Here is a 14,138-nt window from a genome sequence, read left to right on the forward strand (position 1 = left end):
CTGCAGTTTTATCGATTGTTTCTATCAATAAAAGATTATAAGCAGACATGCCTTATGCAACAGGCAAACAATTTTCAGCTTTATGGTTTTTCTTAATCTGTTTCTTAATTATGTTTACTTCTGTCCCTTTTATCACTAAGCAACATAATAAGAAAATATTTGTATTATAGAACCTTCACTACAAGAATACCTTACTTTGGTTCTGTTCTACAATACTGTAAAAGTTTCTGAGTAACACAGTCCATCAGTTTTTTCCTTTAAAAAAGTGCTCAGCTTCTCATGATCCGTGTGAAATATGGAGTAAGAAAAATAATTCAACTAGAAGAAGGCAAATCCAGAATTATTGGTAATGCGCTATTAGCCTACAACTAAGGCAAGCATCCACAATTGCAGCACATGAAAGAGCAGAAACATGGCAAGTTAAGGATCATCAACGTTCTATGTCCTAGGTGTTTCATGTAAGTATCTACACTTACAAACATAATCTTACAATTTAAGAAACGGGTTCTGACAATTTGGCTGAGCATCAAATTTTGTCTCCTGTTTGTAGTCTGCTCATACCTCTTTTGACAGAGTGCATTGGGTTGAAGAACTAAAATTAAACTAAAACGAATTCTGTAGTAAAACTCGCGTTCCAAAATACCGTATGGCATAATGTTATAAAGGTTGGACGAGTTCATTTCACCCCTCTATGAGTTCATCTTCTCATGGTTACCGAAACACCAAACTAAATATTTATTTGATCTCTTTGAATTGAATCTATCAGGAGTTGAGGCAGGTCGTGAATTTTAACTCCTTATATGTTCTGTGCATTTTGGCTCTCTCATTCAATTGTTTTCTCGTAGTTGCAGAAAAGTTAACTGGGGATATATCTCTTCTTTTGCAGCATTTGATCGATTGATAGAGACTGAAGAAGAAAACATGCACGTAACTTTCATTCCAGGAGAAGTACAGGATCTATGGGATAATTGGGGTCTGGAAATGCTTGTGCTATTGAGTTTCACCATCCAAGTGATCCTCACAGTGTATGGAAGCCGCAGAAAGGACATCCCAGGTTTGAGGACAAGGTTCACAGTTTGGTTCACCTATTTGCTGTCTGCTTCCCTTCAAAAAATCATCATAGGCAAGCTTACAGTAATACCTGAAAGTGATCCAAGCGAACGCAACATAAGACGTGAACTGAAGGCACTGTTTGCACCATTGCTTCTGGTGCAAATTGGAAATCCAGATGCCATAACTGCATACTCAATTGAAGATAACAGATTGGGGCTGAGGCAGTTGCTCACCCTTGTTCTCCAAGTAGCTGTGGTGATTTGGATCATCATAAAGAGTTGGACACATTCACAACTCTCTTTTCTGTACTTGCCATTACTTGTATCTGGACTAATCAAGCATGGAGAAGTTGTTTGGGCTCTAAAGTCAGCACTTACTAAAGGATCGGGCATAATCACCATTCAAGAAATTGACCAAGAAGCCAACATGCCTGCTTTATTCAGATTTCTTCCTGAGGATATTCCAAACATAGAGTTGATCCTAAAGGCTTATTACCGCTTTATCTCATTGAAGCCCCATCGTGAGAATTGGCTCTACCAGCCTTTATACGAATCGCTACCCCATATGTCTATAGATGAGTATGCTCCAGAAGACATCTTCCACATCACAGATGCAGAACTGAGCTTCATGTACGATGTGTTGTACACCAAGTCACCTATAATCTATACCAAAGCAGGTTGTATTCTTCGTGTCGTAAGCTTTTTCAATTTAGTTCTAACATTGTGTGGATTCTCAGTCTTATTTAGGCAAGAATTTTCACGCCATTGGAAAGCATGTTTTATAGTTGGGGTGTTAGGTGGAGCAGTTCTCATGGAGGCATACCAGATTGTACAATTACCGTTCTCAGATTGGGCCATAATTCAAATGATCAAGCACAAAGATCTTCCACTCATGATTCCATGCTTGAGAATTCTTGGACCCAGAGCCAGGAGTTGGAAAAGGTGGTCAAACTCATTGCCACAGTTCAACTTGCTAAGCTTTTGCATTCATGACAAGCCAATAAGGTGTGGAAAAATTCTAAAATTCCGTGGCATTGACGTGGAGTTGAAAAAGAACAGGTGCAGGACACGCATAGAATTTCCCCAAGAACTGAAAGCTCTGATGGTTCAAGAAATGAAAGATATTGATGGAGTTAGAAGACTGAAGCACTTCAACCAACGAGGAGAATGGTCACTCGGCAGGTATGGCTCGCCCAACGACATCAAATGGAGTGTTAAACGAGACTTCGACAAGAGCATTGCAATATGGCACATTGCAACAGACATATGCTACTATTCAGATGCTCATGCCAAGGATTCAAGCCCCAAAATCCAAATGGCCAGATTATTGTCCAATTACATGATGTACCTCCTAGCCATGCGCCCTCACATGCTGTCCACCACCACTGCCAATATAATATTTCAACACGCCTGTGATAAACTGAAGGGTTTGACGGTAGACAAAGAACAATGTGTGAAAGATGAAAAAGAAGCATGCAGGATTTTGAGAACAGAAAGAGTTCCCCAACATTTAAATTCTGAGCGGAAATCAGAAACTGTTGTGACATCAAAATGGAACATGCTTAGGGATGCTCAGAGACTGGCTAGGAATTTGATGCTAAGGGAGAACAGATGGCAGATCATATGCAGTGTGTGGGTGGAGATGTTGTGTTATGCTGCAGCTAATTGCTCAACAGATTATCACTCTGAACAAATAAGGAGAGGTGGAGGTTTGGTAACACATGTTTGGATTCTGTTAGCTCACAAGACTGATAAATATCACATCAGTGACTAGTAATACATTTACCTGGTTTGGTTTCTCACGAAATTGGATCTGTATTTTGTGAGGTTTACATTCTTCTCTTTGCTTCCGGTTTACGGTTTGTAACGCTATTTGTACGCATTCTGATTTTTTCAGGGACCATTTTAGAATATTCTAACGCACTATGTGATGGAATTTTAGAAATCAATATTCATAGATATTGAGCATATATAGTATGCGAAAACAATGCAATTACAGAATCATTGGTAATACGTGCATGCCTATGAAGGATAGAGTATTTATTTCTATAATACGTGATGCCTATGAAGAACAGGTGCATGCCTATGAAGGATAGAGTTTTTCACCCACCTTCTAGGAAATCAATGAGTTGAGAGATTATTTGTGTAAATTTCTATAATGGGGTGGGGTAATAAATTTGCAAAAGATAACACATGTTTGGATTCTGTTAGCTCACAAGACTGATAAATATCACATCAGTGACTAGTAATACATTTACCTGGTTTGGTTTCTCACGAAATTGGATCTGTATTTTGTGAGGTTTACATTCTTCTCTTTGCTTCCGGTTTACGGTTTGTAACGCTATTTGTACGCATTCTGATTTTTTCAGGGACCATTTTAGAATATTCTAACGCACTATGTGATGGAATTTTAGAAATCAATATTCATAGATATTGAGCATATATAGTATGCGAAAACAATGCAATTACAGAATCATTGGTAATACGTGCATGCCTATGAAGGATAGAGTATTTATTTCTATAATACGTGATGCCTATGAAGAACAGGTGCATGCCTATGAAGGATAGAGTTTTTCACCCACCTTCTAGGAAATCAATGAGTTGAGAGATTATTTGTGTAAATTTCTATAATGGGGTGGGGTAATAAATTTGCAAAAGATCGAATACATAGATCATATCTCTAATTGTCAGATAACAGTAAAGATAATATTTTAATTATTAATTAATACTAATCCATAATTAATTTACCATTCTCCCATTTAGATAGCATTTGTTAACAGCCAAAATATGGATCATTAAGCTAGAATCACAATTACAACTAAATCACATGTCAAACAACAAGTACAATTTTGAGCAACAAATAACATTCAAGATGGATATATATATTGCGCAATGGCTAATGAAAAATACAACACTACAATGGTCCAAGTATTTAAAAATGATAATAAGAAACATGATGAAACTGACATCATCTAAAAGATATCTCCTAAAATATGTATAAAGCCAGACTTCCACTAAGCATACCAAAATTCATAGCCAAACTTATGACCTGCGTGTTTTAGAAAATCTTGAAAGTTAGGACCTTAGTCAGTGGATATGCAAACATCTCCTTAGCGTCAAGGTATTAAATCCAAGTGAGAAAAATTTCAATTTCGTCTATAACTAACTAATACATGATATCAACATGCTTTGAAGGAAGAATAGTTTTTGTTATTTCGAGAAATTTTTACTGCATCAGTATTATTGAATGTAGAGTGACCTAGTCAAAATAACCAGTATTATTGAAAACTCACTGATGTTTATACTTTCGTTTTTCTTTTTAATTAATATACTTTCAACTTTATATATAAAAAAAAAACTGAATCAAACACACACTAAAAACTCTAAAAACAAGCTTTTGAAAACTAACGAATAGGCTCATGACAAAGAATGTGATGTGCATTTCTAGTCAACACTCATAAGCGTTATTTTTTTTTTCCTTTGTACATCTTAGTAGTTATCTCTTGGGTCCTTCATCTAGCTAATATTCTTTGCATTCCGTCTCTTCTTGTAGACTGAGAGTGGAGAAACTGTGAATCAGTGGCAACGAGTCTTTAAGGTAAAAGACTGGCCATATTTCCAAAGATGGCTTCCAGGGCGCATACCTGTTAACCGGGAGGTTGGCTTATTTTATCCCCTTCTGGTTTGCTTACTGACTACTGCAGCACAAGGTCGGTGATCTTAATACCACCATATGACACATCAAACTATTGCACTTTATCAGATAGAGATCATCTTCAAGCTGTAGAAGCTAATGATTTTAACTTTCAACCGTCAAAGCAGAAAAGATGAAAACAGAATATTGAAAGAGCAAGAAACACGGTTCACACTTTAATACGCCTGAACTTCTAAGAGCTATGATTTCCCTTAGATTCATCTAAATTCTCCAGTCTTGGTAATCTCTTTGATATAAATATAGCTTCTTCTCTTCTTCCCCCTTCCTCTAAAGCAGGCAGTAGATCATTTAGACATGTCAATTCCTGACATAAACCTTTCTCCACCAATTCATAGCATAAATTAAATGCTTCTGAGACCTTGTTAGTTTTACAAAGATTCAGAACAATTGCATTACACAAATCAATATCAACATTCTGATGATTTTTCAAACTAAAAAACAACATTTTGCATGCTTCTGATAGCTTTCCTCTCTCAAAAAGAAATTGAACCACTTCTTCTATTGTAACACGGTATCCATTCTTATAAAGCAAATCAATGATCTCAAATGCTCTTTCTTGCTGTCCACATCTAAAAAGTAGCTTTAAATTTTCAGTTGACAGGTTTATATTCTGTCTAACATTTTTCTCCAGCATCATCAAAATAACACAGGCAGACTCATGAGCACAACCCTTTTCCAAAAGTTTTGCTAGTATGGAATGCCAGGTGGCTGTTTTAGGTTGATAGGAGCTCTTAAGCATTTTCTCTAGTGTCTCCTTTGCAAGGAGAGGCTTATTCTTTAAAAGAAAACCATCAATCAAGTAATCATATATATCAACATCAGGAAGAAAGTCTCTTCTCAGCATCCACACTAAAAGCTCATATCCACTTTCGTATGCACCTTCTTTACAATGCCCCATAATCAACGTGTTGTATAATTGGCCATCTTGTGTGCCCCTTTTCATTAACTGTCTCATCACCCTCTCGGCCTTCTTACTCTTCCCATGTTCACACAAATACTGAATAAGAGGACTATAAGCAGCAGCAAGTGGCATGGAGCCAAAATTACTCAATAGGATTTCCTTCTCAAATAACTCATCAAATAACACCTCTGCCATATCATAGTCCCCTTTCTGACACAAACAACGTATCAGAGGGCTGTAAGAGGCTGAATCCACGCGGACCTGAAATTTCTTCATTCTTTCAAACACCTTCAGTGCTTCATCTAAATTTCCTGCACAACAATGGGAATGAATAATTGTATTAAATGTAAATGTATCAGGGCTAAAACCCCCATTGTCTTTCATCAATTCCAAAATATCTTTCATCTTGTCCAACTTCTGTACCTCACAAAGCCCTTTTATCAAAGTATTATAGGTAACCATGTTCGGCTCAATGCCCCGGCCACTCATCTCTTCAAGAACTACCAATGCCTCATCAACTTCTTGCTTCATACAATACCCTCGGATCAAAGTGGTATAAGTAACAACATTAGGATTCAAACCCTCACATTTCTTGCTCATAGCATTTACTAAATTCCGAGCAATTCTAACCTTCCCTGCTCTACATAAACCATCAACAAGAGTGTTATACGTGACAACATCCGGGTCACAATTAAAACTAACCATCTCTTTAAAGAACCGAAACCCTTCATCGACCATTGAGTTTTTGCAAAGCCCTCTAATCAAAACATTGTATGTACAAGTGTCTGGACTAACACCATACGTATGAAGCATTTCATCATACACCTCTTTGGCCATATTGGTGCGACCCCTTTTAAGCAAAATAGACAAAACAGAGTTGAAGGTAATCACGGAGGGGGAAACAGCAACGGACTTCATGGTCTGAAAAAGCTTCAAGGACTCTTTGAAGAGGCCTGCTTCGGCGTAGCTTCTGATGAGGGTATTGAAGAACCTGTCCTCAAGCTTGACGGTTCCGTTAGACTTTTTCTCGATGGAAAAAAGCAAGTTTCGGGCAACGTTGAGGTTCCTATGGCGACCCAGAATTTGTAGCATGATGAAGTAAGACTGAACTGTGTGGGAAAAACCACTTTGCTGAGCCCACTTGAAAAAGCGAAGGGCTTTGGAAGGGTCCCTGATGAGGCGAAGGGTTCGGAGCACCGTCGTTTTGGAGAGAGGGGTGGGCAGAAGCGAGACCAACGCGTTTGACCATGGTTTGGAATTGATAAGATTGGCCATGGTTTTGGCCGTTTTACTTTCATTTCGTGATCTGGGTATTGCGTGTTGAGATTCTGGGTGGTCAGAACAAATGTACCTGAATCTAAAGAATCTGTAATGCAGAAAAAACATAAGAATAAGTCACAAGAAAAGAAAAGAGAGGAGTTTCAAGAAATGCACCTAAGATGAGGATTGAAGGTGGAGACGGAAATGAAACGGAGATTTGAAAATAGTTGTTGTGACGAGAGACTAGGAGGAACCATGTTGAAGGTGTGAACTCAGTATTACATTGGTGCGAGTGTGCCCTACTCATTCCTCCATGGAGTACCGCTACGTTGACAGGGTTTGAGCTCTACATTCGTTTGACAGTGTCAAATGTGGATCTCACGGGCAGCAGAGTTAAAAGTGTTAAATGGGTCATTTTTTATTTCCCTTTATTTTCATTTTCGTTTTAGCTTCTGTGATTTGTGTTTTAGGTCTTCCCATTCATTTTGTTTGGTGAGTTTGTTCTTTCCTTCCATCATTGCCCATGCCCAATTTTAGATTTGCGATTTAGGTTTTGTATGGACGGTTTTTTGTTCAGTTCGCTCCTCCCTTCCATTATTGCATCTAGGTTTTGTTGAAAATCGTCGTTTCGGTGGGTTTGGTTGACGAGTTTGTTGGAGTGATTTGGATTGATATTTGGCGTGATTTTGGTGGAGTTTTCCGGCAAGTGTGGGTTGTTCATCGGTGGTCCGGTTGGTTTCCGTATGTTGTTTTCTATTTGTATTCTGTCTATTGTAATTTTATTTATTTATTCTTTATTGTTGCTTCCTTTTCCTCTTTTCCTTTGTAGCTCCTCAATGTAGCTTGCAAGGAATCTCCAAGAAACTTGAAAATGTATCATGGCTATTTGTTAGTTAGTCCTAAATTTTTTGTTCAGAATGAATTGCCCAAAGATATAATTGTTAGATCTTAGCTTAGTGCAATTGCGTCTGCTGAAGATAGCTATTTACTACCTCAGACTCATTGCTTTTTGATGAATTTGTCAAAGATTATTTCTTTTATTGCATTTGGTGCTTATTTTAATCTCTTTAGAGTGTTGGGTGCCTACTAAGTTAGTTCCATGAGATGGGCGCATATGTAAAGATGTCCATGAAATTTAGCCAAACTACATTTTGTGTATATTTTGCCACTGGTTGAGGTTGAACTAGCAGCATGTCAAATTAAGGATTCTTTGGAGTTATTCTGTTCTAACTAGCAGCTTAATTTTGTCATATTCTATTTCACATGTTTGGGATGGGTAAAATATGAAATTATTATGTCTTACAAGTAGACGATGATTGCTGCATTCAGGAAGTACAGAAAATGCTTTTTGTTTTGAACTATGCATGTCTGTAACAAGGAATGGTTCAAGGGGCATCAATCAAAATATATTTTTTATTACATTTTTACTAACTTAGATATGAAACATATCATTGGGTAAAATTGATAGTTGTAAGATAACATAACATGTAATAAATTCTCACTGGTTCAAAGCAATCCTAATTTTATTTTTGTTTTGTTAAAACAGAAAACAACATGAGTGTTTGGTGGGTAACATATTTACTTCATTACCCTTCCTTTATTCAATTTCGTGATTTACTCTTATATTTTAAATTTCGTGTGGATCCACTAACATATAAAAATAGAAATGATAATTTGCAACATAAACTTTTTACATTTATTTAATATTATTTCTTTTAACTTTTTTATTTATTTTATTCTTATAATATGTGTTAAATAAAAATATGAGTTAAACTTATCAAATGAATGTTACCTATTTGAGTGTGAGAAAGTATGTTTTTCATGCTAGTGGACATGGCAATTGCCACTTAATTTTTCCATGTTCTTCTTTCTTGTGCAATTGGTAAGAATTTATTTTCTTCATTCTTAGCAAACTAATAACAACTTGTGTACTATTGGAATAACCCATGAGAAAATGTTGGAACTAATTCATGAATAAATTTAACTATGCGATAATCATGTGAAATATAATGATAAATTTAAATGTGATTTAATAAAATATAATGGTTCTATTATGAAAAATTATAATAAAATAAAATAAAAACTGAAAGTAACTTACTTGATGAATGATGTTAATAAGAGAGATTTATGATTCTTGATCTGACAATAAGGTTTTTTCAGTCCAACTATCAGAAAGTATGAGAGAATAAAGAAAAAAAAACTCTTTTCTAGAATTTAATTAAAGAATTAGAATATGTGGGTTAAAGAGGTCCTATAAATATTTATATATTTTGAATTTCTCTAAAATTTATTAAAATATGATTATCCTATTATGATGTTATCATCCAAATTGATTGTTGGTCAATTTCGTTTCTCTATGTGGGTCTATAATAATCTCATTCAACATTTAAATGTTGAATTTAATTGATAAATTAATTTAATTATGGACTCATGAAATATAATAATGAGTTTAAATGTGATTTAATAAAATATAAGAACCTATTAGTTATTATAGAAAATTATAATAAAATAAAAAAAACAATTAAAATGACTAATTTGATGGACTTTGGTTAGTAAGAAGAGAACCTAATGAAGGAATGTTATTATCTCTTTATTATGATTTGTGTGAAGGTAATGGAATAATTTTATGTTTTTTTAACTCACATTTATATAATTAATTAAATATAAATATAAATAAATTTAATTTTATTAAAAATATCTAATAAAAATATCAATTTTAATAATATTTGTATAACATTTATATATAAATTAAATTTTGTTTGAATTTGGAGAAAGATAAAATTATTTAATTTAATAAAAATAAATAAAGTTAAAGACAAAATAGAAATATAAGAATTAAATTGAAATTAATGAAGTGACATGTGACTTGACAATGACACGTGACATTATTAGTATCATGTCACATTGTTATTGTTACATGACACAATGTTAGATACATGACTATTTTTCTTTTTAATTTTAAAAAAATAAAAAATAAAAACAAAAGTAATTATAAAAATATTTAAAAAATTTTAAAAAGCACATCTAACATCCTCTTAAATAGTATTAGTACATAACTAACAACAAAACTTAATTATTTTAATTTTTCAAAAATAAAATCTAATTGAAGACAAAAAATAAATAAGGAACCTATTTAACAAAAATAATCATAAATGAAAACCATCTATATAATTAAACATTTCAATTCTTTTAAATTACAACTTACACATAAAAGAAAATAAAATAATTAAAAGAAAAAGAAGCAAATTGAATTAGGTTTCGGTTATTTATTTATATCATTGTGTGTAGAATGATATTTGGCTAAACTTTTTTATAATAAAACAAGTAATAATTACATACTTAATTATCCATATAGTGAATAGAGGTGTTTATAACTGCTTTCTTAATACATAATTCTATATAGTTTTGATTTTATATTTTTAGAATTATCATTTGTGTACTTTTTTTTGTTTTTCTATTCAAACAAAATTAACTTTATTTTATTAATTTTACTATCCATAAAAAACTACCCATAACTTTGTTCTTTATGTACACAATTTCCTATAATTTTAATCTTTATGTTTTGTAACTATTTTACACATTTATTTATTTATTCATTTAAATTCAATTAATTTTACTATCTGTAAAATGAATTATCCATAATAAAATTTTAAAAGTTAATAAAATTTATTCATTTTCAAAACCATTTTTTATAAACATATATATATATATATATATATTATATAATTTTAGTATAAATTTTAATGACACATTTTTTAATTTAATAATTATAATAATAATATTTTTTATTATCATAAGGAAAAAAGTATTGTGTTTCCACTCGTCATAATGCATTCAATTAAAAGATGTTATTAAATTTATATTAAAGTTAAGAAAATTGCATATGAAAAAAATTATAAGAAATTATTAATTTTTAATATTATGATTATATAATAAGAATACTTGTAAATTTGATCAAACCAATAAAATAAATGTAAAAGAATAATTTGAAAATATTTTTATTTTTTATTTAAAAATTCATAATTATAGTTATAGAATAAAAATAATTGTACCTTTTGTCAGTAATTTTTAAATAATAGAAATTAAAAATTATTAATAGATATAAAAACATAAAAGAGAAAAAAAGGTTAAAAAAAACGGTACACCCAAATAAAGTTACACGATTCAATTCTATTATCAATTGTTATAGATTTATTTCTGAATTTTTATATTTTTAATAAACGGGCAAAAGAGGAGTTTCATCTAAAAAATATACTTTTAGTATAGAAAACGTTTCTTTAACAACGCAAATTTGACAATAATTTAACAACGACACGTGTCGTTCTGTCATTTGTTGTTTTAAATGATTTGTTTAAAAAGTTTAATTTTGTTTTGGAGGGTGTTTTTGGAAAGAAAAATGTTGAAACCTGTTGGCGCCTTTCACAAAGTGAAATTCATCCCTACGAAACTCTCTCATAATTTTTTCGTTCTCCATTCAAAACTCTCGCTCCACCAACGAAGTGCTCTTTGTCCACCATTGTGAAAATCGTTCTTGGGTCCACTGTTCTATCTGGACGAAGTCGTGTGTGCGGTCCGCCATTGAAGTGTTGGGAGGAAGTCTCGCTTATGTCAACCGTTGGCGTCATTTGTCGAAAGGTTTCGTTTTCTCGCCGCCGTCGTTGGTCCTTCGTCGGTTGGGTGCGGTGGTCACTTTGTGAGCAGCGATTTTCGTCTTTTATCCAAAGGTATTGTTTATTCGCACACTGTATCGCGCTTCGTTCCTGTGGTTTTTTGGTTTGTCAATGGTTTCTTCCTTTCTTTGTACTTTGTATCGTGCAATGGATGTGGTTACCCATTTTCCTCTTCCAACTTGAAAACTCTTTCTATGAATATTTCACTTTCCATGTCTTTAAAGTTGCTTTTAGGTTCAAGATCTTCACATGCATAGGCTAGCTCATAGACTTTCTCTTCAAATAATGTGTCATTAACGGCAAAAATCTAGAGTCTAGTTGTTCCCTTGAGTAGTTCATGACTTAAATTCTCTTCCCTCACATTAATTTCTCCAAGTTCTTAGTGCATGTGCCTTATTTTTGCTTCCAAATTCTGATTCACTCCACCAAGGCATCCAAGGTCATCATTTTATGGATCGTTACTAGAGGATAGTTTTAAATTTTGACTAGCTTGTTATTAAAGTATCACCCTGGTTTCATCATATATACTCTTCAAAACTTGCACCAGTCTTTGCAATTCTGTTTTCTCATCATGTAAAGTGCTAAATATATTCGATTCTTCCAAAATCTCATTTTGCTTTTGAGACAACAATTGTTTTCCATTCTTATTCTGACAATTTAACATATCATGTGACAATTCTTCATATTGTTTCTAAATTCCAAAATGTTTATTTCAGGAGGACTTGACTGTGTTTAGGAAGAAGTATATATGTGACTGGAACCTAGACGAGGACAACGTCCGAAGATTTCAAACGCTACAACATTTTGGATTAGTATTGCATTAGAAATGTGTTCTTGGTTTATATTCTTATTTTATAGCAAATGAATAGACATTGTACAAAATTATACTATTAAATTTTTTTATTGAATTGTACAAAATTATAGCAAATGAATACAGCTAAACTATTCTTGATTAATTATTCTTCATATTCATTTTCTTTGTCTGTGTTTTTGGTTGAGTGAGTTTATTCATTAACTTGTTGGGTCAAAATTGATGTGTCCCTATACTGATGAGGAGTTGGATTGAAATAATAGGTTTACTAAATTGGTTGTTGTTGATTGCCTGGAAGTTCTGTTTTTGGAAGACAATTGTTCCCAATTATGTGCATCTGTAATTGATTACGAGTAGCATGTAATCGCTTACCAGTGAAAAATCACGAATTTGTACCGAAAGTGTAGTGCCACTCCCTTACTGTGGAAGAAGAGCTCCCCATTGAGGGGTTAGACATAATTTGGTGAAATTTATTGAAAGATCTTCACTTGGTTGATTGATTTTTATGACCAAGGACGTGTGGATGTACTTAGTAGTGGTTGAAAGGACTTAGAGTGTCCAAAAAATTGGTTGCTTATGATTGCATCCAAGTGGTGTTGTAAGGAAGAGGAAGATAGGCAGTTATGTGCGTGTGTAATCGATTACGAGTAGCCTGTAATCGCTTACCAGTGGAAAATCACGAATTTGTACCGAAAGTATAGCGTCACTCCTATGCTGTGGAAGAAGAGTTCCCCATTGAGGGGTTGGACCTAATTTGGTGAAATTTATTGAAAGATCTTCACTTGGTTGGTTGATTTTTATAACCAAGGGCATGTGGATGTAGTTAGTAGTGGTTGAAAGGACTTAGGGTGTCCACAAAATTGGTTGCTTATGATTGCATCCAAGTGGTGTTGTGATGAAGAAGAAGATAGACAATTATGTGCGTATGTAATAGGACTAACCTAACCAAGTGGTGTTATGGTTGCTTATGATTACATCCACATAGGACTGACCTAACTTGAAATTTCTTGTTGTGGACACATTCAACCATGGCCTACAGGGTTAATCAATCCTCAAAACATTGAAAACACAGTCTTGGAGATCCCTGGGGAGTGCTTCAGCCATGACTGGGTAGCACTCCTCAACTTTCGGTACAAAATGGGATTTTTTTCACTGGTAAGCGATTACAAGGCCCCTGTAATCGATTACATGTGCATTAGACCTGTGTCAATAGTGTAGGACCTCCCATCTCAACCTAGGAACACCTTTACTTGGTCTTCCATCCACATAGGACTGACCTAACTTGAAATTTCTTGTTGTGGACACATTCAACCATGGCCTACAGGGTTAATCAATCCTCAAAACATTGAAAACACAGTCTTGCAGACCCCTAGGGAGTGCTTCAGCCATGACTGGGTAGCACTCCTCAACTTTCGGTACAAAAGGGGATTTTTTCACTGGTAAACGATTAGAAGGCCCTGTAATCGATTACACGTGCATCAGACCTGTGTCAATGGTGTAGGACCTCCCCTGTCAACCTAGGAACACCTTTACTTAGTCTTCCATCCACATAGGACTCACCTAACTTGAAATTTCTTGTTGTGGACACATTCAACCATGGCCAACAGGGTTAATCAATCCTCAAAACATTGAAAACACAGTCTTGGAGACCCCTGTGGAGTGCTTCAGCCATGTCTGGGTAGCACTCATCATCTTTTGGTACAAAATGGAATTTTCTCACTAGTAAGCG

The 14,138-nt window shown here is 34.1% G+C and overlaps 2 protein-coding genes across 3 annotated transcripts; one reads left to right on the forward strand and one right to left on the reverse strand.

Moving 5' to 3' along the window:
• Positions 1–213: 213 nt before the first annotated feature.
• On the forward strand, positions 214–3,739 carry LOC108331093 (uncharacterized). Its single transcript, XM_017565716.2, has 2 exons — positions 214–458; positions 887–3,739. The coding sequence occupies exon 2, from the start codon at positions 922–924 to the stop codon at positions 2,824–2,826; it is 1,905 nt and encodes a 634-aa protein (XP_017421205.1). The 5' UTR covers positions 214–458; positions 887–921; the 3' UTR covers positions 2,827–3,739.
• A 727-nt stretch (positions 3,740–4,466) lies between these two features.
• LOC108330007 (pentatricopeptide repeat-containing protein At1g02060, chloroplastic) lies at positions 4,467–7,514 on the reverse strand. 2 transcript variants are annotated; one of them, XM_052876962.1, is made up of 2 exons: positions 7,103–7,514; positions 4,467–7,019 (listed from the first exon to the last, which is right to left on the reverse strand). In XM_052876962.1, the coding sequence occupies exons 1-2, from the start codon at positions 7,183–7,185 to the stop codon at positions 4,940–4,942; spliced, it is 2,163 nt and encodes a 720-aa protein (XP_052732922.1). In that variant the 5' UTR covers positions 7,186–7,514; the 3' UTR covers positions 4,467–4,939. The 2 variants fall into 2 exon arrangements, with proteins under 2 accessions (XP_052732922.1, XP_017419933.1); XM_017564444.2 differs by having other exon boundaries at positions 4,467–7,034; positions 7,103–7,512.
• Positions 7,515–14,138: the final 6,624 nt, after the last annotated feature.

Source organism: Vigna angularis, chromosome 4, assembly GCF_016808095.1.
Source record: "Vigna angularis cultivar LongXiaoDou No.4 chromosome 4, ASM1680809v1, whole genome shotgun sequence".
NCBI lineage: Eukaryota > Viridiplantae > Streptophyta > Magnoliopsida > Fabales > Fabaceae > Vigna > Vigna angularis.